General features: G+C 42.4%; 1 protein-coding gene across 1 annotated transcript in view; it reads right to left on the bottom strand.

Annotated features, from left to right (window-relative positions):
* Window positions 1–63: 63 nt before the first annotated feature.
* Window positions 64–27,971, bottom strand: part of POMT2 (protein O-mannosyltransferase 2) — a 34,013-nt gene continuing 6,105 nt past the window's right edge. The window contains exons 4-21 of the mRNA XM_056851527.1: window positions 27,446–27,554; window positions 25,061–25,169; window positions 23,074–23,233; window positions 20,846–20,952; window positions 19,035–19,117; window positions 17,114–17,223; window positions 15,941–16,007; window positions 14,731–14,800; window positions 14,104–14,182; window positions 13,686–13,837; window positions 12,581–12,672; window positions 12,127–12,203; window positions 11,069–11,140; window positions 10,503–10,562; window positions 10,216–10,321; window positions 8,631–8,771; window positions 2,483–2,588; window positions 64–209 (exon numbers count right to left, since the gene is read on the bottom strand). Coding sequence (XP_056707505.1) covers window positions 104–209; window positions 2,483–2,588; window positions 8,631–8,771; window positions 10,216–10,321; window positions 10,503–10,562; window positions 11,069–11,140; window positions 12,127–12,203; window positions 12,581–12,672; window positions 13,686–13,837; window positions 14,104–14,182; window positions 14,731–14,800; window positions 15,941–16,007; window positions 17,114–17,223; window positions 19,035–19,117; window positions 20,846–20,952; window positions 23,074–23,233; window positions 25,061–25,169; window positions 27,446–27,554 — 1,806 coding nt within the window. The 3' untranslated portion in view covers window positions 64–103. The remainder of the gene's footprint in view (window positions 210–2,482; window positions 2,589–8,630; window positions 8,772–10,215; window positions 10,322–10,502; window positions 10,563–11,068; window positions 11,141–12,126; window positions 12,204–12,580; window positions 12,673–13,685; window positions 13,838–14,103; window positions 14,183–14,730; window positions 14,801–15,940; window positions 16,008–17,113; window positions 17,224–19,034; window positions 19,118–20,845; window positions 20,953–23,073; window positions 23,234–25,060; window positions 25,170–27,445; window positions 27,555–27,971) is intronic.

The raw sequence follows: 27,971 nt of genomic DNA, 5'->3' as shown, positions 1-27,971 counted from the left end.
AGCACAGAAATGCTGTTGGGGAACAGATTCTTCACAGCTTCCATTGAGTGGTTAGAAGTTTTTCAGCACTCTTCTTCAGTTACTTTTTTGTTGCAGGCTTGATCTAGAACTCCCACGTTTCCAGCCACCTAAGTCCTGCCATTGGGCTGTTGGGATCAGAAGCCAGAGGTCCTATCATCCCGTAAGAGAGAGGATGGAAGAGGTAGAAGCTGTGGACCAGAGCCAAACACAAATCAAATTTCAGCAAGCCCAATCTCACAATAGCGCAGCACAGAGCTACCACAGACCCCATTCAGAACTCCCAAATTATCTGAGGACAAGGCTAATGTACCTTCCAAAAAAAAAAAAAAAAGAAAGAAATTATGGCTAGTATAATGGAACTTTGCAGGGTAGTTCAAAATTCATTCACTCATTCTTTCAATTTAGAAGGATAAGCCCAAGGTAGAGTATTAGATGTCTGCTGCCGTTAAAAGGAATAATTGTAAAAGAAAAACTTCTTATGTCATTGTGTTGTGGCAGAGAACAACAAGGGAGATGCACCTGAGCCACTACAGAGATGCAAAGCAACTCAGGAGAAGCAGCTTCTAAAGAGGGAGAAGAATGAAAGTTAGTACTATATTAAAATCAAAGATGGTAATTAGGTTTTTTAAAAGGGCCAGCTCACAGGACGAGGTGGCTCTTCCTCCACAAAGACCAAGATGATCTTATGAAGCCCCCATCTCCAAGCTTCCTGCTTATATTCTAGCATTTGGGGGAGTTACTTTGTCAAACGGGGCCTTTCACAATGCCATTTTTTAAAATGAATATTGGGACAGCTGTAACACACTCTACATGTTGCTGGTTTTGAACAATGGTTGGAAACCACAGATGGCCCAAGAGGCAGCTGGCCAGACAACTGGAAGGGATGAGCTGCCGGGTGCTTGCAACTTCTATTTTGTTTCATCTATACTGGCTGCTCGCTGACCTCGATGGCCCAGGCTTGCCTGGTCTCGTCAGATCTCAGAAGCTAAGCAGGGTTAGCCCTGGTTAGTACTTGGATGGGAGACCACTAAGGAAGTCCAGGATTGCTATACAGAGGAAGGCACTGGTGAACCACAGCTGTTAGTCTCTTGCCTTGAAAACCCTACTGGGTTGCTGTAAGTCTGCTGCGACTTGACGGCACTTTACACACACATATTGGTTGCCAGTTAGTTTCCAGGCCCAACTCAAAGACTGCTGGTTACAACCCTTAAAGCCCTAAACCAGGGGTGTCAAACCTAAGTCCCGTGGGCCGGATCTGGCCCCTTGAGAGCTCTTATCTGGCCCGCGAGCCAGCCACCCCCCACTCTCGATCTGGGTTGGCGAGGCATGGCCAGGCCCGACCAAGTGACATTTATGTCATACCAGCCCTCGTAACAACTGAGTTCGACACCCCTTGCCCTAAACTATCTATGATCACAGTATATCAAGGATTGCCTACTCTCACACAGTCCTGCCCAAATGTAAGAACAGCCCTGCTGGATCAGACCAGTGGTCCACCTAGTTCTACATACTGGTTCCCACAGTAGCAGACATATGCCCTAGAAGGAACACAGAAGGCAAGGCTGCTACTTGCATCAGCACTACCTGTGATATAAGGGTAAGTATCCAAACATCGATTGACTTGGCAGGGTGGGACTTCGCTGCTTCTGCCTGCTGCAGAATTTTGTTCTGGAGTCGGCAGACCCCCAGCATGAGGTAAAAGTGGGGGTTTACAGTAGGGAGGGAGATCAACAGAAATAGCCAGCTCCTCTTTCGCAGGCGGAAATGCCATTCTGTTGGAGGAAAGGCACGGCTGGATACAGGCCAGTGTTTCAGAACCCAGAGGTCCCATTCAGCCATCATTAAAGCCACCTAAGTTAGGAGCCATCAGCACGTTTATCAGGAACAAAATCCAGAACGTTAATTATGAATTCTGTGAAGAGGTACTGAAGTCACATTCCAAGACCCTGTTCCATATGCCCCCGCCATCTGAAATATGCTGGGTTGCTATAAGAAAGCTATCATTAAGTCTGAAAGAAACTCCAAAGGGAAGTCATGTTGGCCCCATCCTTTTTTGGTCTTATGCTCTTTGTTGAAAACAAATCCTCTTTGAGGGGGCTTTAACTTGTTAGCACTCCTTACATTGCTAGCCAATTGTGTTTTGCTGGCATGAGTGGTATTTTTATTGGAATTGCTAACTTTTAAAAAACCCTTTTAACTGATTGCAACTAGTTTTCTTTAATATATTGGTATGGGGGGTTGGGGGGCTGTATTGTATGTTGCGGTATTTTATAACAGTTGCATATTTATATCATTTTCAGTTTAGTGTGACCAGTCCGGAGACTCCACATTATGATGGAGTGGCAGAATAGAGAGGTTTTTAATTAAATAAAATGAAATCATGGTGGCTCTTCAACCTCAAAAATAGCTCTCAGATATGCATTAGCAGCTTGCAAATCACAGATCAGGGACCCCCTCTCACCTGTATATAGTGAGCAAAATCAACAGCACTATCCCACAATTGTAAATTTGGATGCTGGCTGACAGGGTCCCAGCACAGAATTTCAGGAATACATCCCACGTAATCCCTGAGGGAGAAGAAAAAAAAAGGGCATGTATATTTGAATACAGAAAGATTTGTGCAGACAAGTAATCTTATCAATATATCCCAGAGGAAAGGCAAGAATTATTCTATTTCACATTCTGAAGGACCTTTCAATAGAGGGTTCTCCAGCAAACTTCCCATTGGCAGAAAGCCAATACTCCTGACTTGACCAGACAACCAGGATATTAACATCATACTTAGCAGAAAACAGCATCAGGGTTTGTTTGTTTTTTAAAACACATTTCCAGAATTTCTCGTTTCTGTATTGCTATGATTGTCTTCTCATTTTCTATCCCTGAAGTCAGTTTGAAGATTACTTTCCCAGAGAAAACCAGAATTTGAGGCATGCTTTACTAATATTTTATTCCTGCTTCTTAAAGCAGCGGCGAGCAAGATGCCACACACAGGCAATCTAAATTGTACAGATGTGGAGGAAGGTGTCGGAGATCACAGCAGGGGCTTACCCTCACCCTGCCTTTTGTCACCTACCATGGAGTTCAAAGCCCTCCCTGCCTGCAAAGCTGGGGGGTGGGGGAAGCTGCTACTCTGCTGAGGAGAGACAAGGTCCTCTCCCCCTTTAAAAGGTCATAGGCAGCTCAGGCCCAGAGAAGAAGGCTTTAGAGACTGGGCGGGGGGGGGGGCGTTTCTGACCTGGCAGCAACCTTCGCTTCTCCACTGACCAAGGAGTCTGAAGCCCTCATGCTCAGAGGACAGAAGCTGTTGCTCTGCGAAGAAGGAGTGGGTACTGCTGGGTTGTCTGCCCACTGAAAGGTCAGCAGAAGCCAAGGTGCATTTCTAAGTCCACACCTGGCAATGCTCTTGGGAAGCTGGGGGAGGGAGGTAACCATACCTTACTTATTTTCAGACCTGTTAATGACAGAGATTGTGCCAAATTCTGCTGTATGACACAAGCTTCCTTTGAGCTCGCACTAAGTTATTTCTCAAAGATCTGTGGCTCTTTCCTATTATGGACTTAGTAAGTATTGACTTGTATAGAGAATGATGAAATATTATATCTCATTTGAACTGCCATTTGAAATTTATTAAATTCTCCTGGGAAAATGCATGCTTCCCTGGACCTATGCATCTTCAGTCTCCAAAAATTAAGAGACTGGCTTAGAAAACTATAAGAAGAGCCCTGCTGGATCAGACCAGTGGTCCATCTAGTCCAGCACCCTGTCTCACATAGTGGCCAACCAGTTCCTCTGGAGGTCCAACAGACACTTCATCGAGGCTGAGGCTTTCCCTTGATGTTGCCTCCTGGTGCTGGGATTCAGATGTTGACTGCCTCTGAACACGGAGATTATTCTAAAGGCTAATGCCCTCCAGTATAATTATTCCTCTGGATCTTCTTCTAAAGAGAAGTGAGCTGTGGCTCACGAAAACTCATACCCTGACAGAAATTTTGTTAGTCTTTACGGTGCTACTGGACTCCTACTCTTTTCTACATGCAACTTTAGTTATTGAAACACTATGTTTTTGCTTTACAAGCAAACCACAGACTATATTAACAATCAGGAAATTGCTCTTTTATTCTGAGCAGTCTTATTCTATGCCTTCAGGACTGATTCTTTTGTTGTGGTCCCTACACAAAACTATTTACTGTATGAATGCTTTTTCTCTGTGCCATGGCCATGGGCAATATTCACTTGCTATCAGAATAATCTCACTTCCAGATGAGACTTCAGTTCAATAGTAAGTACTAGACGACTACTCTTCTTCGTCTTCTGGGTTGATCAGAACATCATCTATAGAAAGTGATCTATTTATGAAAGTATTTTGGGTTCTGTGTAATAGTAACCACCAATCTCACAAACACTTTTGTTGTGGTTTTTGTTTTTCTACATTAATCATCAAAGGCCACATCCTTCCATTTCAGGCTCTGTGCAACATTAAATACTGAAAGGTCCACCAATGGCTACTAGCCCTGGTGACTGAAGGGAGCCTCCAGCTACAGAGACAGCAAAACTTTGAATATCGCTGCCAGGAGGCAACACCAGGGAAGGCCTCGGCCTCTACGGCCTGTTTGTTTGGCCCTTCGGGGCAACTGAGTGACCACTGTTTCAGACAATACACCAGGGCAGATGGACCACCGGTCTGATCCAGCAGACTCTTCTTATGTTCTTAAAGGGAGGCTTTCCCAGTGGGCTCTGTGCAACATTAAATAACTTTCTGGAAAAGGTTTATGCAAACTTTGGAAGATTGAACTTTTCTATTTTTGAGCCATCTCAAACTGCAGGACATCTTACTCTCCTCTTGGGTGTTATGATATCACAAGTGGGGAACCCACAAGGAACTGTGGGCTCACTTCATTTCCCTCTTTATCCCCTTCCTCACACTATTTCCTCTTTCTCTCCTCCTAGTAGCCCCATATCCCCTCCCCATTCCCTTCTTCCTTCTCTCCTTCCCACTCATCAACCAACCTTTCTTTTATCTGCCTCTTCAACTTCATTAATTATTATCCTCATATTTATTATAATTTATCCTCATAATAATAATAAATAATAATAATTGAATTTATCCCCTGTCCTTCCCGTCCAATGCCAGGCTCAGGGCAGCTTATTTTTTGTTTATTTCATTTATATCTCACCTTTCTCTCCAATGGGGATTCAAACCAGCTTACATAGCTCTCCTTCACTTTATCCTCATAACAACCCTGTGAAGTAGGTTAGGCAGACAGTGTTGTATAATTGGTCCGAGGTCACCCAGCAAGCTTCCATGGCAGAGTGGGGAATTGAACCTGAGTGTCCCAGATCCTAGTCTGACACTCAAATCATGTTGGCTTTTTAGCTTTCCTTCCTTCCCTCCCTTTGACAGCCTTTCTGTGGGAAAAATCTGGCCAAGTCGCAAAAGTCAAGCGGAAGCCAACTGTTCAGGGGAGTTGTGTGTTGGCCTCTGTTGGGCCCAGCCAAGCCATGCAACTAGTGTGGAGGCTACCACTGGGCCCAAGTGAGTTGTGCAGCATCAAGTTGCAGCCACCACTGCATCTCTGTCAGTTGTGCAAATTACATGGTAAAGCAGGTTGCCTGGTGGTTGCTGCTGGACCTCTTCCTCCAGGGTAGGAGGAAGGGGAGTAGGGGTAGACTGGGAGGCCAACACAGCCCTGGAAAGGGCCCTCCTCCCTGCCTTTTACTGACAGAAACCAAGGTTTGAAGGCTGGCAATAGTGCAGTGGTTGTCTAGTAACCCTCCCAATGGCCACTTAAGTCTTTTACTATTTTGGAGGGGTTTTTTCTTCAAACACAGGGCTTTTCTCGGGTTTGTAGAGAGATCTCCCTTGTCCATAGCTCCAGTCTCTGAATTTAAGTTTACAGAGATGAAGCCCTTAAGAAAAACACTCACTAGTGATAACAAACAGAAAGAACACTTCATTTCTTTGAGCATACAGTACGATTTACTGGAAATTTAGTTTACTCAGAGAATTTGCAGAACTTGTTAGAGGAAGCATTACTGTGCACTAGCAATTACCTAGGTCTGATTTATTCTATTCTTTCTACTTTAAAATAATGCATATTTTTATTAGCCTGGATTGCACATTAGCAGTCCTCTTGAAGTCTGTCTTTTCTGATCATTTGAGCTTATGTAATAACAAATCCTGGAACAATGATGGTTATTTTTAAAGCTCATAAAATACTGATTAGTGGGGAATTATGGTTAGTTAGCCAAACTACTTGGTAAAATACATTTGAATTTGTCATTTAAAGATTATAGCTTACTGACAGGCAGACATAGTATTACTAGATTTAAAAAATATATAATGTTGGATTTTGATCTTGTGAAAAAATATGACACAGAATTGAGAATAAAGTCAATGGATAATAGGAGAAGATGGTTATTTTTAGAAAAGAACATTCAAGAAGCAGAACAAGAACAGAGTGGTTATCAGAGGGAAAATGAAACAATAAACTTTATAGAGTAGAAAACCCAAAAAGAGAATTCAGATACGTAATACAAGAAAAACATAAGACTTTTCTTAAAGAGATGTATGTTCGATTAGGAGGGGAAAGTGGATGCTGTGGGAAAAGAAGGTTGATAATGGTTTGCCAGAGAAGACAGACTGGAAGATCATGATCAAGGAATGGAAGAATTGGGGAATGATTTACTTGTGCCAAATAACAAGCAAGAAGGATTAACTAGTATAACTGCAGTTCATAAACAGAAAGGTGCTGATTTTTTAGAAAACAAGGAATTAGCTTTAGCAACAAGCTGGATTTTTTAATCAAAATTAGACAATAACCTCAGGAAAGATCATTTAATACTGTGGGGCATTCCAGAAAATGTTGATGAGGATATTTGCCATTTTGATTAATATTCTTTAAGCATAAGAGGAACAGACAGTAAAGAACCAATTGTCCTAGTATCAGCATTCACAACTAGTTATTTTGTGGCTTCGAAAATTAATAAACCAATAGAAGAAGGCAAAATTCACCTCTTTCCAGATGAAATCCCATATAATAAAACTATTTAGAAAAACTAATTAAAACATTCAGAAATATTAATGTTTGCAGATTTTAATTATAGGGCATAAACAGGCAGCCCACTCCTGAAGGGGGGGAGGTATAAAGCGTCTGGGGACAGCAGTGCCATGCCATCTCCTGTGCGGCTTGAAGTGGCGCAGGGGATAAAAGAAAATACAACCCACCCCCAGTCCCGTGAAACTCTCCATGGGGTATACCTGCCTTTTTGCAGGCATAACTCGGAGCCTGCATAAAGGGCATACCCAGCCCGAAAGGATTTTGGAAGCCCTTTGACACCGTTGCAAGCCCTTGCACCAGAGATACCAGCAAGGCTGCACCAGAGATGCCAGCAAGGATGCACTGAGGCACGTGGCTTGCGCTGCCATGCAGCTCCCCTACAACAACATAAGTGTCCCTGCGCCAGCATCCCTGCCAGTTTACACACACAAGTGGCACTCACGCCACCATACGGGTCACGCCGCCTCCTCTCCCACTTCGCCCCCCTTCAGGATTGCACAGTTCATGTGCCAGATCTGGGAGACCCCGGTTCAAATCCCCACTCTGTCCTGGAAACTTGTGCAGTAACCTTGGGTCAGTCACCCACTCTCAGTCTAACCTACATCGCAGGATTGTTGTGAGGATAAAATGGAGGGGAGAAGAATGATGTAATCCACTCCCTCCATTGGGGAGAAAGGTAGAGTATAAATGAAGCAAATATATAAGTAACAACAGAATGCAAGAAAGTGCAGGTTTATTATATATAGGGATTCTCATTTAAATTAAAGCTTTTATAAATGGAAGGGACATAGCTATTTATAACCAAGAGCAAAATAAAAGATCTTTGGAATTTTTGTCACATGATTCAACAGTAAGGAATTAGAAGGAAGAACACAATACAGATAAAGTTAACAGATGAAAGGAAAAATGAGATTAACATCTAGCAAGACAGGAAAGAGACAGAATCGATTCAGACTGAAACTGACAATAACAAAATAGTTGAAAAATAAAAGGAAATGAATAGGCAAGGAAATGAGGATAATCTGGTATTTGGTGATGACCTAAAAAGTCAAGACACATTCTGAGAATCGATCTGGCAGGGGGAGGAACTGGGGAAGATCCTGCTAGTTAGCAGCAGCTCGATAACATCTCACTGAGTTTGCTATCCTCTCTGCAGACAGGAGTTGAAGGCCTGGGCATGCCCAGAGGAGAGATCGAAAGGGCTCCTGTCCTTTGTCCCTTAGACTGAGGGTTGGAGGCTAGATCTGGACAGCTTTTGGAGAAAGAAGACTCACAGCAATTGAAAGCTTCTCCCTCCCTTTCTTTTTTGTTACTGTATCTATTTCCACCCCCACCCCCCAATATTGCTATAGCTGCTTTGGGTTCCCACTGGGAGGAAAATAAATGACCTGCCAAAGGCCACCCAATAAAACTACACTTGAACTGGCTTCAAGCCTGGGTCTAAGTTTAGATCACACCAGGGAAATTTTCAAAGCTAAAAGAGAATGCATTGTTCGTGTCTTCTGAGAACTCCTAGCATGTTTTTGTTGTGTGATTATTTATGAAACTTACCCGTCAGCATGGAAGAGAAGAGCATGGCAGGGAAGTAATGATGAAAATATAGAACTCTGCCCATCATGAAGAAAGGAAGATAATGGAGAAGCCACCCCAGCATGATCAGTCCTCCACCATGCAACAGGACTCGGGAAAGCTCTACAGCACAACAGATAGGCACACACCTGAGATCTCAAGCACTGGCAGCATTTTTTGAACTGTTCCCAACTCAAACTTGTATAATTTCTTTATGTCACTTCTTGCTGGGAAGTGGTTTAATGGAGTGCATAAAATGCTGTTCTTGTTACCATTTTGCCAATGCACAATATGGGGGAAGAATATTACTGCTGACATATGCCCAGTGTAACAAGTTCATACCACTGCAAATACCGGTAACTATCTCCATTCCCAGTACACATACTAGTAGCCACCATAGGTCCAAACCAGCAGAGAGTAGACACTGCAACTGCACAGACCACGGTGAAAAGCTACATCAGTTCATGGCAGGATCCCATTAAGAGACCAAAAGGGTCTACTTAATACCTGAACAGGCCAAGTATCTCCCAAGAAGATTTTTAGAATCTATGATTCTATGAACAGGCCAAGTATCTATGAACAGGCCAAGAAGATTTTAAAGAATATTTAGGAACTAAGTGACCTGGATGGCCCAGGCTATCCTGATCTTGTCAGATCTCAGAAGCTCAGCAGGGTCAGCCCTGGTTAGTATTTGGATGGGACACCACCAAGGAATACCAGCATTGCTGCGCAGAGGAAGGCACTGGCAAACCACCTCTGTTAGTCTCTTGCCCGGAAAACCCTGCAGAGTCACCATAAGTTGACTGTGACTTGACAGCACTTTCTACCACCATCAGTCAGTGCCATGTTAATGATACTAATTTGCACAACTGCAACAGAACCAACATGTACAATAAACACAGTAAGCATCCCCTAGCAACTGCTGAAAGATCAACAAGAGATTACAGGTCAGCAGATCAGGAAGGTCATAAAGGCCTAAAGGAGACCATGAGCAAAATTCCAAGAATATGAACTCCCACAATGAACTGTTTTTCCAGGACATTTTCATTATCCCAGGAATTCTCAAATAGCAGGAGTAACACCTGCTGAGGACTCACTCTTTTCTCTCTGTTTTTTGCATTCTCTTAGCTGGATCTTAACATCAGCACTAATCCTCTTTTTCCAACCTAAAAATGCTTAGACTATGTTCACTTGTTGCATAGAACTTCTTTTAATGATATTTACCTTTCTTCAATCAGAAAGGTCTACAGACTCAATTAAAAAGCTAGGCTGAAATCAAGAGAGCCCTGAACATGTATGTGAGAACTTCCACATATGTGTACTAGGAGTTCTTCAATTGCCTCTTCTAGTTGCATTCCCATGCTACATTGGAGATTTTTCCAGGGTGCCCATCAACTTTCTGGAGCATTTCTTGGGGGCGTCACAACCCTACCCATCACTGTTGTGATAACTTTCAATATTACACACAAGGTTTTCCCTCCTCTTTTCCCACCATTCAGATGGAGAATGTGTCTGCAGAATGAAGCTGTTATGGTATCAACACAGCAGGTGGAAAGACTTGCCTTACCTTTGCGCTCAGCTGTCAGGTGAGCTCCTCTCTTGATAGCCACAGATACGAATGTTGCCATTATGAGATATAAGCCAATAGTGACCAGATTCAGCCACCAGATCACCTGTCAAGGAAAGTCTAGTAAGTAGGCAAAGATATCTAAGAGGTACTATAAAAACTACTGAGAAAGTACTGAGCAGACTAGGAGATAAACTGATCGAGAAAAAGGAAAGGAAGCCACGGGTTACAGAGGCCAAAGGAAAGTCATTTCTCACCTCAAGGAACTAGAGCCATGTTCTGCTTACCGGGTTTCCTAGCAAATAAACCCTATAATCGGTCTCATTCACTCCTGAAAAACGCAAGCCCTGTGGAGAAATTGATGGTTGTAAACAGACGCAATCAATGCAAATATTGTTCAGCCTACATTATTATCCTGAGCTTCACTTGCTGCTGCGAGAGAAAGAAGGGCTTCCTATACCCAGAAGCAATACAGCTATTTTACTTAGGTATCTTCATACATTAATATAAACTGCATGGTCATTACAGGCACCATTTCAGTCACATACGGCTTTGCTGTTTGATAGCACTAAGCCAGCTGCTGACCAGGGTGCTTACTTAGCAGTAGTGTAGAGGCCACTGAGTAATTCACATGTGATATCCAACTAGCAAGAACTACATGCAGAGAAAGACAAAATTTGGGTTCTTTCAGCAGTCATTAATATACAGAGAGAGATAAAATTTGGGTTCTTTCAGCAGTCATTAATATGCATCCTGCAAATAGCCATACACAGCTGACGACATGGGAGGTGTAACATGAAATCCCAAAAGTTACAAATCACTTGTGCACATACCAACAACTTTATACATCTACCTGGTAATTGATGGGCCAGTGCCAGGGCTTGGATGTTACTTCATTCTCCTTTGGTTTGAGGCCACTATTTCCCTGAAAGAATAATAAAGTTAAAACCAGCAGAGTTACGTTATGAGCATCCTTGGCCCATATTCTGTCCCCGTGGATGAGTAACTGCCCATCACATTCCTAGGACAAATTACATGCCTCTTCTATTGTACTCGTCTCTCTCACAGTGACTACACATTTCCTGTCCATGCGAATACAAGTAATATGTGACAATACCCCAGAAATTAGCAAAACAGAATAAGCTCAGGTATCCATTGTGCTATGGTTCTGGGAAACTTGGCTTCTTCTTATGGTGAAACTCACCATGCCACATACCAACTTCTTCATTAACAGAAAGTTTCCACAGGATCCAAGCCTTTATCTAATGCAACTCTATGAGTGACATAGAAGAGGGCATTAATACAGATTGTACTCCTATATTCTCTTAAATGCAGAGTATCAAACATACTTTACAAATATGTGCTCTAGATTTTGCTGAGACTATGAGAAACGCCATTCTCAGAATCAGTCAGGCAAAACTGTTGAACAAAGTGAAAACCTAGCAACCATCAGGAAGTTACAAGTGTCTAGACAGCAAATCCCAGGGTCCCAAGTACTTCCTTCAGCAGTTAAGTGTTCTTTCATGAGCGACCATTTGCACTCTCAGAGTGATGAGAGAGGATTGCTACAAATGTTTTTTCTATGTTCTCCTGCAGTGTTTCTCTTGTAACTCTCCATCACATTAGGCTAAAAGGAGCATTTATGCATGCAAGAATGTCCTCCTTTGGTTACTCACGTGAAAGGTTTTCCAAAAGGGTACGTAACTCACAAATACCTCTCCGGATCACGCAAGCTATCCGAGGAAAGACTTTCTATCTTTCCCTGCTGCCTCCTCAAAACTTAACAGACCTGGATCCTATTATTCTTCTGTTTTAAGTAGACTGTTGGCACAGTCACTAGTGAAGTAACATTTTATTTAAGCTAAAGAGGAAAAGTTATGAACAAAATGGAATCCAACGCACTCTACCTACTCGGATCATAACCATATGAGACTCCACCAGAATCTCTGGAAAGGAGGGTTTCAGAACATCCAGACTGATGTTGCGCACTAAAGGAAAGAGGACAGTTTAGAACAAAATTCATACATTGATTACTTACGCACAATCAAGTCCCCTTTATGAAATTAGGTTCAGTAGGCATGGCAAAGTGCAGACAGTAAGAGGAGGCTAAGCCCCATACAACAACGTACTCTGATCAGCACCCCCCCCCCCACAACTCTTTCAACTGGGCATTAAGGTGCCAAAACCTGACATACAGCACACTCCACTGTGCACATGAGCAACTCTTAAGCCACATGCCCAAAGGAACTCCAGTTCCAAACCCATTCCCAATATAAAGCTTTGACTACATTCTCTCTCACTCTCTTCAGAAGTGAGAAGCAACCTACATATTTTCATAACAAAAAAAGGAGATGCAATCACATACACCTGGGATTGATGTGGTCTTCAACATTCCAGAGGGAATTGGGAGACTCCTTCTGGTATGGCGTACAAGTGACTTCCACCTGCTCCCAGCCCCTGTGAATGAGGAACACTATTAGTCTGTCATCAACAAAAATCCCAATCTTGTTCATTCCAACTAGCATTCATACACCTTGACTTTCTGCAGCATACCTGCCTTCTGGAAGTACTCTGGTTTTTCAAGAAGAACTGGACAACAGAATTCAGACAGAAACAAGGCACAATCTGAAGGTATCAGAAGATCAGAGGTACTTTAAAGCACACAAATATTTGTGTTCCTGTTGTTTAAACAACTATGTTTCGCCAGAAATAAACAGTGGCCTCATTCTCAAAGGTGCCAGACATTGTTTTCAAATGCAGGTTTCTGTTTGGAATGGGCAATGCACATCCGGCTCAAGAAACCAACACTTGGCAACTGAGGGAGCCTGGCAGGAAGTCATACAAACAGAACCCTTTTCAAACAAAAGCATCATTCATTCTCCCAAAAGACAGAAGAAATTGCTTCTTCTTCTACAACTGAGAAGTTGAGTTGGCTTTGATATGCCAACTTTCTCTACCACTTAAGGGAGACTCAAACTGGCTCCCTTCCCCTCCCCACAACAGACACCCAGTGAGGTAGGTGGGGCTGAGAGAGTGTGACTAGCCCAAAGTCACCCAGCTGGCTTCATGTGGAGTGGGGACTCAAACCCAGTTCTCCAGATTAGAGTCCATAGCTCCAAACCACCACTCTTAACCACTACACCACACTGGCTCTCAACTGTGACAGCCCACATCTGTGGCAACCCCACTAATTGGAACAAAGAAAGTAACTGAAAGTGGGAAAATGGTTAATCCCATATTCAGCAACAGCTATGACTAGAAAGTGTATCATACCATTCCACTCAGATAAAGGGGGCGTGTTCCAATGACACAAGGCACGTCCAAATGTCAGGGGACGTTCTTCTGCAAGCATTGGTGCTTCTTGCATCGGCAGGACATGACTTGCACCAGCCAAAGCACAATGCCCTTACCTGAACAAAAAGGTAAGGTGCACACCTACAATTTCAAGAAGATTACCTCTGAATACTTACCATTTTGGCAGTGTCTTTCCAGTTGAACCCAAGATACAGCCTGTAGCCAGATGAATCAATCGGATTTGACTACGTAGGACTTTGATATGTTTCCCTGCCTTTCTTCCCACAACCTCAATTCGCCAGAAATCATTGGAATCTCCAGTCCCATTCTAGCAAACAAACAGACCAGGAAAAAAAGCAAGAAGGGAGAGATGTGGGCTTCCAAAACTGCATATGAAGGGGATGTGCTAACCTATTTTTCTTTCAGTGTTAAACGGTTTTATACAGTATTATCTTTTTCATTCCGAAACACAAACTCCATTATAACTGCCATTCCCTAACACATTTTGAGTGGTTGCAAGAGAAGCATATATTGCCCTTTGTTTGGGGAATATATTCTATGTGGCAGGATCAAGCATTGTCTTTGCTAACTTACTATGCCGTACCCAGTGACCTGAAGGTGCTTTCTCGTCAACGGGGCCTCATGCTGGTGACTGTGCAAGTTTCTAGAAGTCCTATAGTTAAAAACAAAATCCTAGTGTTTGACATGACACTTGAAACAGTATGAGTAGCAAACATTCATATGCACAATTTCTGCCCCTGATTGGAGGCAGGTGACAGGTATAGAATAAGCCAGACAACACTGAGTTTATACCCTATCCTGTATTTCATAAGCATGGAATTGTGGGTCACTTTACTTTTCTGGCATCACTGGAATGCAAAAAATAACAAAACAGAACTACATACAACAGAAACTAAGGATATACAGGTAGATTATGTTGCTTTGCTATGGTGTGGCTTAAAGACTGTTTTGAAGGCATAGTCTAAGAAAGCTCAAGTTCAGAAACCTGAGGATATACTCAAAGGAAACATTCAAAAATACATGTGGAAAGTACAGAGAAGGATCACCAGTCACCAGAATCTGGCTCAAGGCCTTCTCTAGTCAAGGTAAGATGTTGATGGATCAGAACTATCTACTACCACAAACTCTCAATTGGAACTGCCTATTCAAATCAAGCCTTTAAAAGTCTTCAGCATCCCTCTGCTTTCCTAAACTGCTTACTCTTTGTGTTCCAGACGGATAATATCTCCATGCTTCACAAACTCCACAGGGAAAGACGGGTCTGAATGATCTGGGGAAACGGAAGAAGAGGTCACAACATGAGATCTGAAGCAGATGAAGAAGATTTAAGCATGCTGATACTAAACAAACTAGGGAAACATTTGTAAAAAAATCATCTTCTAAATCTTCAAATTAGTTCAATTGCCAAACAATTGAATAGTTCTGATTACTTCCTGATGTGGCCATTATAACAAAACATTATAACCCACCAGAGAACACTGCACTAATATCAACCAGAAGTATTGCCACTTAAGAGAAAATTACTGGGTGGGGCCTGAACTGATGTTAGCTTTAAAATCTGTAAGACAAAAGAAGTTAAATTGGGAACTATTAAACATGTAAAAATCTATATGGTGGACCATATACCAGCAGAATGAGTGGGGAGCTGTGTTCAGTACTAATGACAGATTTTACTTTGCAACCTTTGATTCTGATCCTATCTTCCTCTCAGACTACGGTAATTAAATGCTACATATTGAGATCTGGTGTCTCTGCAGTTCATACTTTTATATAAAACATGTAAATGGTATTCAATTAATTGTTGCAATTTTATATTACAGCTTTAAATTAATCATGATATTGATAAGACAACTTATAAGAGAACTAAATTTTGACACAGGTAGACATTTCCCAGAGTAATCTAAAGGTATCATGAGATTGGATAAGGAGGATAACACTTAATTTTATATTTTGGGATAAGGCAGCCATGATATTTCTGAGACCATCACCTCAAATGCTTCCTCAGCTGTTTCAATGCCATTGCCTGCACAAACCCCTCCTCTACAGCAGAGGAAGACATACATCCAAACCAAGACTGCAGGAAGGACAGAAAAGTATATCAACTCTTCCGACTCTTCTGCCCTCAACTCTACAGACTCTACTATCCTCAAACCCAAGTAGATGCCATAATCCTAATGAGCAAGACAGAGGTATGGCTATGAATAAACAGCCCTAGAAAGGATATATTAATTCCATCCAATTGAAGGATCACGTTGAATAAAAACTGAGAAGTAAGTTGAGTCTACGTCCTAAACTGAGTCTACAAATTCTAGGGAAATAAGCCCTCGAGGCATGGCCCCATGTCCTTTTTCTTGAAGAAAGAATTAAGAACAAACAAAGGAATAATCCAGTTGCCCTGGCAGCAGTTTACCTGTGTTCAAGTTGTATTTCTTTATAATCCATAAATTATTCAAGTCTTTGTGTAAATATGCAGTGACCTAGAAATATGGAGAAGTTATTGTATTTAATATCTTCCAGTATGTTAATGTCTGGTCATTGACAATCAGCCACACTTTATAAACCCACTGCTAATAAACCTCTGTCAACTTCTGAAGGAACAAGCTTTGCAAAAAGTGTCTTCAAAAATGTTTAAACTATTTTATAAAAGCAGCTTCTGTGATTTAATGTGATTAGCTATTCATAAGCAGCAAGAATTATTTTCCTTCCATTTTTCCAAAGTCAAATTTAATAGAATGAATTCATTTTCTAATACTGGTACGAACTGAGATGCATCATTAACCTTGTGGAAGTTATTTCACCCACCCTTGTAACAAATCAATAAGCCTTACAAAGTCAAGAAGCAGAACGCAATATAAATAATCCCCATTTCCCGAAAGATTACAGCTACTCTCTGACTACGAACACACCATTGTTTTCATTTTTCTGTTACAAAGACAGAACCATAAACATCAACAGTAGTGGGTTTGTGTGTTGGACTAGGATCTGGGATAACTAGGTTCAAATCCTGACTTTGCCATGGACATTTGTGGGGTGACTTTGGACCAGTCACACGGTCTCAGCCTAACCTACCTCAAAGGGTTGTTGTGAGGATAAAATGGAGGAAAGGAGAACCACATAAAGCTACTTTTGGTCCCCATTGGGGAGAAAGGCGGTGGGGGGGGGGGTATAAATGAATTAAATAAACAAACATACATTTCCTCAACTACTTCACATAACGAAGAAAATTATCCCACTGTAAAAAAAAATAACAGGATCAGGTTGGGAGTATAGAGAAGGGCGCTGAAAAAATAAGTGATATTTATACACTGCAATTCTCAGGCTGTAAAACAGTTCCAACATCCACAAGCAGTGAAAACGTAATCAAGCATCACAAGACTGACTTATCAGAGGACATCTGGATTTATAAATGCTATTAGTGCTTCTGCAAAGCGCCTCCTATGTCTGAAAACATAAAACGGGAACAGCTTATTGAATACTTGACAATTTCCAAATCAGCTGCACATATAATCCCTTCCCATATTTCTATCACCAGGGTGACTTGCGGAAACACCAGCAATATAGGATATTAAAAGAGTTCACGGACCTGCTGCTGTCTTGCTCCCACTCCCTCGGGATACAGGTGCCAGTGGGAGTGAAGGTATCCGCCTGCCATACGAAGGTTCTTCATTGTTACCACAGAGCCATAGGCCAGGTCTAAAGAAAAAGGACAAGGGTTTGGGACAGCTGACTGGAAAACATGATAGTCAGTGTTTTGCAGGGCCACTACCTGAACATACATACATGTGCTACTTTGAAGGCACTCGCACAAAACCAGCCTTACGGCCGTGAGATAATCAATTATGGTCACCGTGTTCTGCACAAGTGATGTCTTGTGACTGCCAGGGCGGTATGCTACAAATACAGCTATTATTCCATGCCAACTCTAACCTTTCCAACTTCCCTAGCTTGCATTAAATAACCAAATTGCACAAAATGGGCGACAGCTACCTACAAAAGGTTTGCGCAGTCCACTGGGAAATCAAATCCCAACAGATGCAACAGCAGCTACCAGTAAGCCAGGATGTTTGAATTTGAAACATGAGGCAAGGATTTAAAAAAAAGTAGGGGTGAAGAATATGGCAAAGATTGAGGAGGGGCTGTGGCTCAGTGGTAGAGAATCTGCATGCAGAAGGTCTCAGGTTCAATCCCCAGCACCTCCAGTAAAAAAGACCCTATAGAGGGTGATTGGAAAGACCTCTTCCTGAGACCCTGGAGAGCTGCAGCTAGTCTGAGCAGACAGTACTGACCCTGACCGACTAATGGTCAGAAGCAATATAAGGCAGTGTCTTGTTTGTGTGAGCATTCATATGGTTATTTAATAATAGCCCACTCTATTAGCATTTAAAAAATATGTGCCTCTTTATTAAATGTAATTATGCAGGCAGCATTTTTCAAATATGTTCCTCGTTATTAACTGTAGCTAGATTTGAGTCCAATAACACCTCAGTGACCAATAAGATTGTTGTGGTATAAGCTTTCAAGAGGCATCTGTTTTAAAGAGGCATTTCCCCAGGTAATTTTCCTGGGGAAAAGATCAGAAACCCACACTCTGCACCTGCACCCAAATATTCCTGTTGATTGCTGCAGATTTCAAGTCACATGTTGCTTGTTCTTGTTCGATGTTTTGCTTTTCCTTCCTGCTGTGAGAGTCAATAATCACAGAAGGAACACATTGACCGCACATCTTCAGATGTGGTGCAAGGACAGCCTGCTCTTCCCTTGAACCACGGCGCCCTCCCTGCACACTAACCCCAGCTGCCAGAGTACAACAGAGATCCCCGTTTTCCCAGCACTGTTCATTGTACTGTGAGATGAGAGATCCACAAAGCCGCCAGTTAAGTAATGCAACACCTCTCCAGAAACCTCCAGAGACTGAAGGGGATCAGGTAAGCTGATCCGACACCAGGGAAGAGACAGCTTGCAGTTGGAGAGCTCAGGTGAACAAAGGCTCTGAGAAAGTCTCTCCCAGGCAAACTGAGGGCCTCCCAACTTGCGGCTCCAGCTTGTGGCTACTGAATCTGGGTCACACACCTCTAAACAGCACACCGCTTTGGACCCTATCTACTAGTACAGACGTCCAGGGTTTGTTCAGGGACAGTTCCCAGCACTGGAATTCATTTTAAGCTATTACATAACAATGTAATTAGAACTTATTGTGTTTTTTTGCTTCTGGGATATTTTGTAAGTTTTCTACGGCTCCACTGTGGTGACAAAATGAAGACTGCACTCCCCCCTGCATTCCCTGCTCCCAAGCAATCAGTGAAAAAATCAAAATGTCTGTCTGCATTTCTGAGCTTCACATTAACATTCAATTGAAAATTAAGGGCCAAAAGGCAAATGACATAAGCTTCTGTTTTGGTTTCCCCTGTCACAGAAGTTCTTAAAGACACAGGAGAGTTTTGTTCATTTAAAACACAGGGTTCAGTTGACAGAGCCTTTGTTCCCTCAAAGGTTTAGATACTCACACTCCGGAACAGAGACATTATGAAGGTTGTTCCCAATCAGCCGGGACTGAAATCCAGAGCTGAAAAAGCCATCACCGGGCCCACTGGGAAAGAACAAAGTATACACAAATCATAACTATATGGAGACAAATGGGCAGAATTTTGGCATGTAATTTAATTAGAAGGAAACATAACAGTGCTGGTCTATCAGAAAGCACGCAGGAAGGAAGACTGTAATTTCCTTGGATGCATATGAAGATCTACATCAGCTGGCAGATAAACAAGCAACCTTCAGCAGCCTCTGGGCTTGTACTTGATGGGTTCATAAACTAAACGGGAAACTGTGCTCAAAGTACAATAAAAGTAAATGGTTCTGGGGAAGATACTCATTCCAGTCTTTGGTTTGGAGTCTCCCAACAAAAAAAATTCTACCCTTGCACGCACCAATGACTTTGACAGGGTGAGAACCTTCCTACACAACTGTAGGAGAGTGACATCTCTTCATTAATAGTCTAAAGCAGGGGTGTCAAATATAAAGTCCGTGGGCCGGATCCAGCCCCTTGAGGGCTCTTATCCAGCCCATGAGGAAGCCAAGGAAGCCACTCCCCCCACTCTCAATTTGGGCTGGTGAGGCATGGCTTGGCCCCCACGATGTGACATTTATGTCGTATCCGGCCCTTGTAACAAATGAGTTCGACACCCCTGGTCTAGAGGGTTTAATCCTGGCATAACCGGACTGCGCAGAAAATATGAATATTGCATGTATAGTAAATGTCCAAATTCAGTGACAATTGACATTTATTGGTAATTCTTGAAAAATGACCAGTACATCTCAAAACTAACCAGTACCTCAGCTAATGGCCAAATGTTATCCTCATTCCCATTATTTATGAATAAAGTACAATGTACCAAGGTGGACTGACAAATATTGATAACAAATTCATGCCACAATCATATTGAACATTTACTGCTAAATGACAAGGCCAGGTACTGTTGATGAGATAATACTGATAAGAAAGACTGTCATGTGTGAATACAGAAATGGAGAACTTAATGGGTATTTATTCTGAATGGACACAGAGCTGGGAACAGCATCCAGAAATAGTTTCTTTGGCATTTTTTTGCCATCAAGTCACATCTGGGGTTTTCAAGGCAACAGAAGTTCAGAGGTGGTTTGCCATTGCCTGCCTCCATGTCATGCCCCTGGTATTCCTTGGAGGTCTCCCATCCAAATACTTGACAGGTCTGACCCTGTTTAACTTCTGAGATCTGACGAGATCAGGCTGGGCTATCCAGGACAGGAATAGTATGGGGGGGGGGGGGGGACAGATTTCCCTAAGTCAGCTACTACAGAAATTGGTCTGCTTTGAATTGACAGGCAACTCTATTAGAACTAAGGCTTGTTTCAGTCATCACGCCAAATTATTATCTGAGCCTCCAAATATACATGAAAGCCACTGTTTAAGTCTCTTTGCCTGCTTTCAAGTTCTGCCATTTCAGCTCCTCCAATCCCTGTGTGCAGTGGCCTTATACAGCTGTAACTACCGTTTGTCAATTCAGACATTGCAACAAACCACACTTTGGACAATCACACATCACAACCCCACCTCAAGCTAGACTGCCAGCTCTGGTTTTGCCAGTTGCAAGCAAATCATGGTTGGTCAATGTGATATCTAAACTGAGTCGATGTTGTCATCTTAATGAGAATCTAGGATACAATGGTTTCCAAATTCATGACATGAAACAATTTAAAAGTAAAGAAATTATATATATTGACTCCGTTATAATAGCATGTTTCCTTTCTGGATTGCGAAAGAAGCAAGGGGAAATACCTTCTGTTTAACACTGCAAAATGAACTGCAAACTGAGCCGTGTAGAGGGCAAGAGGCAGCATAATGAGGCAGAGGACCCGAGCCAAGAAGTGCTTCCCCAGAGTGACCTGCAGCGAACAATTCGGAACAGATGGAGGAACTTTGAAGCAGGATTCACATCTCATCGAACTCCTTGAGCACATCACCAGAACTCACATGAACCCACCACAACTTTACATGTTTACATACTTTATGCAAGATCAGAAGAGGAACAAATCAAAGCAAACACGTCCTTTCTCAAGAAGTCACAAACAATGCCCAGGCCTTCCCAATCAGCTTCACGGCATTTACCTTAGAGTTTGTTCAGTGAAAATCATACATACTAGTGCCAGAGTGTTTAACTAAACGCTGTAAGCTTAGAACCCATTACTTGGAAGTAAGTTCCACTGAAACTGGTAGTATTTATGTCCAAAGTAACTGCATTACAAAGTAACTGTAGAGATGCAAGGCAATCTGCGGAGGAAAACTGAAAGTCTCACCACAATATGGGTCAAGCTTCCGCCCATAAGTTAAGCAGGAAGAGCGGTTCTCAGTACTTCTGAAAATTCCAACAAAAAGTGGATTCTGCGAGATTACCACCTGCTAGCTCCTTTCATCACCCAACTCACAAAATCAGTCAGTTCAGCTAAGATTAAAACATATGCAAACCAATCCTATTCTTATTTAGAGCAAGTTTAATATAGTGGTTAGAGTGTACGGCTAGGATCTGGGAGATCCAGGTTCGATTCCCCACTCTGCCATGGGGATAGTTAAATATCTTAATTTGGAAGCAAGTCAAATTGTTGTCAGTAGTGCTTACTCTCAAAGCAAATGTGCAAAAACTGCCCATTCCCCAATTGTCTGCTGAAGTCAACGCTTGTCCTTTGACTCTGCAATATTGCATTGTTAGCATTTTACTGTAGTTCTCCAGTCAAAATACAAATTAAATAAAAGATCACAGCACACCACTAAAGTATATTGCACAATAATCTAGTATGAAGAATCCCTTATAGAAAAAACATGCGCAAAACAATTTTAAGCTTTCCTATTATGAACTTTTTTTATTGTAATTGAGGAAGGGTTAGCAATCAATAAATTATTTCACGTTCCTCTTCTGTTTTGCATACCCTAATATTCGTGGAGTTTTGCTGGCATGAAGGAAACTGAAATTACTTTGCAGCCATCTGCAAGCAGTAGGCTTAAGGATGATGGATTTGTCCCATTTCAAATGCAATTAAATGAACTGACATTAGAAAACCCTTTTCAAAAGTTGGGCCGCTGTATCTTTGTACCACACACTGACTTAATTTAATCAGGAAAAACAAATCGTATAGAAGAAAGAAAACCATGCTTCCCAAATATAAAAACAGTAAGTGAAATAAATTGGATTTTGAAACTTCAAAAGCAGTCTACAGAAGAATTTATAACACTTCTGTGACGATGAGCTTGAATCAACAGCAGTGTGACGGGCTGCCAAGCCCATTTCTTTGCTATTAATGGGGTACAGATTTAATACCATTTATCCCGGAGGTCAGCATGTGTGATATCTGATGTGTCCAAAAAGAGTGTCTTGGAATAATTTAAGCCCCTTCACTAAAGGCAAGTGTACTCAGGCAAATTATTTGAAGCCTGGAAAGGGGGGGGGGAATCCTTCTTTGTACAAAACTGAACAGATTTGCAGTTTTCTTTATCTTCAGAAAAGCAGCTCAGCCTGCAGAAGCTGCAAAACCCATCATGCACAGCTCTAAGCCAGTAGCTGGCCATGAAGCATTGTGCGCCAAATTCTATCTGAAGCCTATGAACTGTATCACTATACTGAAGGTCAAAACAGCTTCAACCTTCCCCCATCATAGCAAATTAGATGCACCATCAAAGGCCTCTAATAAACAGCTTTTTCTCATAGAAAAACCATCTGCAGTACTCTACAGCGTAGGCTCAAACTAATCAGTGGCAACACTAGAAATAGCTGTATAAATCAAAACCGAAATTAACTTATGCAGCCCTTTAATATGCAGTGCAGATGGAAGCCTTGCGTGCTTCAAAAACTGGTGTTCAAATACACATTAAGACTGATATATACCATCGGTACCATCTAGGGTCTAGTACAGCAACCACTGGCTGCAGCAGTCGCAATGCTATCACGACCTTCTTCCCTACTGTGCCATCCCACAAAACAGCAAACGTTAGGATGCTAAGTTTCAGACACTTACCAGTGAGAGACTGAGGTCACCTAGCAGCTCCCAAAGGTCACATATTGTGTTCAATCCAACCAGGAGGACTACAAAAAGGCCAACAAATTTCACCCCCATTGTACCTGCAAGGTTTATCCCGGTCAAGCACAGCCAGAACCACCAGGGGGCAGAAAAGGGCCTGAAAGATACAGTATTTTAAAACCTTGCTGAAAGCAAACTTTTGGAAGGGGCTCTCTGAATCATAAAATCTTACACTTCAAAGCAAGAGATGCTTTATACCTAAGTATCATTTATGGAGAAGATAAAATGCCTTTGCCAATGTGCCATACTTTCCACATAACACATTTAAGAATAGGAGATTCGGGATCAGTCCAGGAAATGTTGAGAAGAGAAATCTTAACAACCTAAAGCAAGGGATGGCTGCATTAGACAGTCAGTGCCCCAGGAAGGAAGAGAACCAGGTTCTAGAAGGCAATCCTCTATTTCCAAGGAAGATGAAGTCTTTCTAGAATCTCCTGTGGAGCAAGCTGGTTCAGAGATAATATCTGAACCTCCAATCTCACTAGCGAGAGAAAAATAACCAATGAATTTGGAAATGTTATAAAAAACATCGTTTTAAAAGGGTTTTTGGACGCCACAGCTAAAAAATGGTTGGAAGACGTCTTCACAGCTAAAGGGGCCAAACAAAGTGCAAACAGTATTTTTTATAACAGTTTCAAACTCTTAATACATCGCTGGGAATACCTAGTGCGGTAACAGCCAAAGTGCGAACAGTATTTTTTATAACAGTTTCAAACTCTTAATACATCGGTAGGAATACATAGAAAGTGCGAACAGTATTTTTTATAACATTTCCAAACTCTTAATACATCGCTGGGAATACCTAGTGCACTGTCAAGGAAATAGAATTTCCTCTAAATATAAGGAAGGAAAAGCCTTCTAAATTGAAAATGCTTGGATTCTTTCACCTTGTGTCATGTCTGGGGGTCCATCCCCACATACGCAGGAACATATAGGACCAGTCAAGGAAAACCATGGCCATTTTGGTTGCGGGATTCAGTTTTAATTTTTAATGACACTTTGCCACATGGTAACTTTCACCCTACATTCTTCTTAGCAATCTCTCTCTAATGCACCTTTTGGACTCACCCGGCCTTCACCGGGCCTGTATCCAACTACATGCACTTAGGACTGCAGCCTTTCATGCCAACTATGATTATTTAATTTGAAATGGCAGCAATGGTAGGAAACACTGCATGCCTCTGCAGAATCTTGTGCCCTGCAGAGGAGGTACAACCAGCCCCCCACCTGGCAAACTAAGTTCCCAGTCTTTACTGCATCAGCAAATACACCATAGCAACAACACAATGATTCCATCAAAATAAAACAAGGTTTCTGCAATTTTTCATAGAATATCTCAAGATAAAACTATGATCATACCTGAACAGATTTAAGTAGTGTATTAATCCAGAGTAGAGCAATCAACCTGCAGGTCAACTGAGTTTACAGCAACATGTCACAAATCTGTGTACATGTATTGTTTAACTGCTGTTATTCTATGTACTTTGCCACCTTGGGGACCCTCAGCTGGGTAGAATGGTGGTACAGAAATGTTTTAAATAAATGAAATGTTTTTAAAATATTCCCCCAAAGACTCTCTTAAGTCACGTTGGCAGGATAAAAATGCTAGCCTAAAAAAACAAACAAGATAAATCTTCCCTGAAGGAGAGAAAGGCACTGAATACATGAAGCTGCCTTACACTGACTCGGACCATCAGTCTAGCAAGGTCAGTATTGTCTACTCAGACTGGCAACAGCTCTCTGGGGGATTAGTTAGAAGTCTAGTCTTCCATATCATCTACCTAGTACCTAATCCTCTTAGATGGAGATGCCTGGGACTAAACTTGGGATCTTCTGCATTCAAAGTAGATGCTCTACTATTGAATCACAGCCCTTCCCTGATCACCTGTCTAAATAATGAGATAACCAACCACTGCCAACTTACCTGTTTGAACAGGAATTATACTTGACCATACCAAATACAGCTCCCATGAGGAAGAACATCAGAATGGGATCAAGCAGAATGTACTGTGAAAGAGTAATGCACCCTGTGTCTGAAAAAGTAAGAGAAGACAGCATCAAGCTGTGGCCCCTAAACGGTTTATTAAATAGTTTTATTAAAAGCTTAGTCAAGCAACATCATACTGAATTGTAGAAATAAGAACAAATCAAAACTATTCAGTCCAGAAGCAGAGAACTTTAAGGTGCTTCTTTGTGATGGTTAATTGCTAAAATCTCTGAACACATGGGAGGGGAAAACACCACCAACAGAGTTACAGTGGAAACCCACTGTAACTCTAAAGAAGCAGTCGAGTGTGAATGGCTGTATTCACACAACCTGGAAAAAGCCCAGTTCATCAGTTTGATTTGCCACATTCAGATTTCACACGTGTAGAGTGTCAAATGCTCCCAGAACCACTCCTCAGTGATGTGTTGGATATGCTGGTGGTGCATTGAGCACTGATGTCATAACATTCCACAGCAGCTGCATTTGAGTGATCTGTAACTTCCATGTATTCACACCCTATGCACAGTTTCAGAGATCACTCTTGTCTTTCTAATATCCTTCAGAGGCATGTGCTCTTTTAAAAATTAAACATATTTTATTCCACTCAAAGTGGCTCTCCCTCACTTATACTTTCTATCACTGTTAGACAGAGTGTTGTACTAGTGGCAAAGATACTGTCTCCCATGCATGCCACATGAGGTCACCATCTCCACCATACCCTCCTCCTCCTTGCAAAGCCAAGCTACTGCCATTTCTTCCCTCTAGTGCAACTTCTCTAAAATCCACTCCTTCCTTCCTACAGTTAAAACTCTCGCCCATACTTCTCTGGTCATCTCTCAAAACTACTCCTTGCTTGTCTTTTATCCTGCCATCTCTCCTTTCCAGATTATTCAGAAAGCATCTGCTAAATACTTATTTACTTCATTTATACCCTGCTTTTTTCCCCCAACTGGGAAACAAAGAGGCTCACAACATTCCCCCCTTCTCCAATATATTCTCACAACAATCCTGTGTGGTAGGTTAGGCTGAGAGTATGTGACTGGCCCAAGATCATTCAGCAATGGCAGAGTAAGGACTTGAACCTGGTTTCCCAGATCCCCGTCAAGACATGGATATTACCTAGGCTGGCTCTGGGTTTGGGGGAAACTTTGGCTAGATGTAGTCAGGTGGACCTTTCTCCTAACCGCCCCCTCCATAGGCATGCAGCAATTGCCGTTACATGGAGCAGCCATGATGTTCATTCATTTCCCCTCTCCTTTAGGGCAGCAGTAGTGGTAGGAGTTCTCCCCTACTCTCAATAAAGGTAGGTTAAACCAAGAGAGAAAATGATTAGCCCAGGGTCACCCAGCAAGAAGGGCGGGGACAGGAAGAAGAAGAAGAGTTGATTTTTATATACCGACTTTCTCTACCACTTAAGGAAGAATCAAACCGGCTTACAATCACCTTCCCCTCCCCACAACAGACATCCTGTGAGGTAGGTGGGGCTGAGAGAGTGTGACAAGCCCAAGGTCACCCAGCCAGCTTCTTGTGGGGAAACCAACCCAGTTCACCAGATTAGCCTCTGCCGCTCATGTGGAGGAGTGGGGAATCAAACCCAGATCAGACTCTACCGCTCCAAACCACCGCTCTTAACCACTACACCATGCTGGCTCTCACAGATCTCCCTCATCCAGCACTGTAACCACATCATGCTTTGCTCGCCTAATCATCTTCTTCGGGGGACAGAAGCAGCCTCCCCCTCCCTTTAGGAGGGCTTGCTCCCACCACTCAAAGGGAAAGGAGACACATGCCACTACCACTAGGAATGGCAGCAGCACACATCCACCTGAAGAAAAGAGAGAGAGAAGGTGGGCCCAAGTCTAGGGGAGGCCAGTTAAAGCACTGTGGCTGCCCCTTGGAGATGAATGGTAGGTAGCAATTCTGTGAGGGCGATGGTCAGTCATGGGCCCTTCTTGAGCCCCAACAGGTGCCCAGTGACACTGACCCCTGAGACTAGCCCTGAACCAGAGAAAACCTGATACTAGCTCAACACCCTTCAATTCTCAGATAAAGTGTTCATATATTAGGAGCAAATTCTTACACACTTCAAGAGTTCTGTAATAAATAAATAAATAAATAGTGCACAACCTTAGGAGATTCATCCCCACAACTGCTTCCCGAGTTCATTACTAGACACAGTCTCAACATAAAAAATGAAGAAACAAACTGAGAACGAGAAGCTTGACTCTTCAGGAGCCCATTCCAAGATTTCCTTGAAGTCTAATTCCTTCCTCCCTGGGAAAATTAGTAAGATAATTCTTGACACATTAAGAAGACACTTACCAAAAATCAGAATGGCAGCTGTGAGCATTGCTGCAGGCAGAGATTTGGACAGCTCCAGCACCGTGAGGTAAGAAAAGGGAATCAGGCACGAACCAAGGAATGCACAGAACTGAATAAAAACAGGAGAAACGTTCTTCACCTAAAGGATCTTCTGATAAGCCAATAACCACCCTTCACATTATTGTCCCACACAGCACAAGTCCACCTGTATACCTGAAATGGGGCTTACCCTTGTCATCAAAAACTCTTCTTAAACATGGAGAGACATTATTTAACAAGAAGCAACAAGGAAAGGGAACAGCCTCTAACCCGGGGGTCCCTAAAGTGCTGCCTATGGGTGCCATGGCACCCGCCAACACCTTTCCTGGTGCCCATCAGGTATTTTTAGATCATGGGTGGGGTCAGGTGGGGCTGCTGCCCAGCAGGGCTTCTGACTGGCCATTGGAGATCTGATGGGCTTTGGAGATTAAAATAACTTTATTTTGGTGGCAGCTGTCACTGCAGTGTTGGTTTTATTCTCTCATGT

Source organism: Euleptes europaea, chromosome 6, assembly GCF_029931775.1.
Source record: "Euleptes europaea isolate rEulEur1 chromosome 6, rEulEur1.hap1, whole genome shotgun sequence".
Taxonomy (NCBI): Eukaryota; Metazoa; Chordata; class Lepidosauria; order Squamata; family Sphaerodactylidae; genus Euleptes; species Euleptes europaea.
The sequence above is the reverse complement of the archived record's forward strand: the minus strand, read 5'-3'. Positions and strand labels throughout refer to the sequence as shown.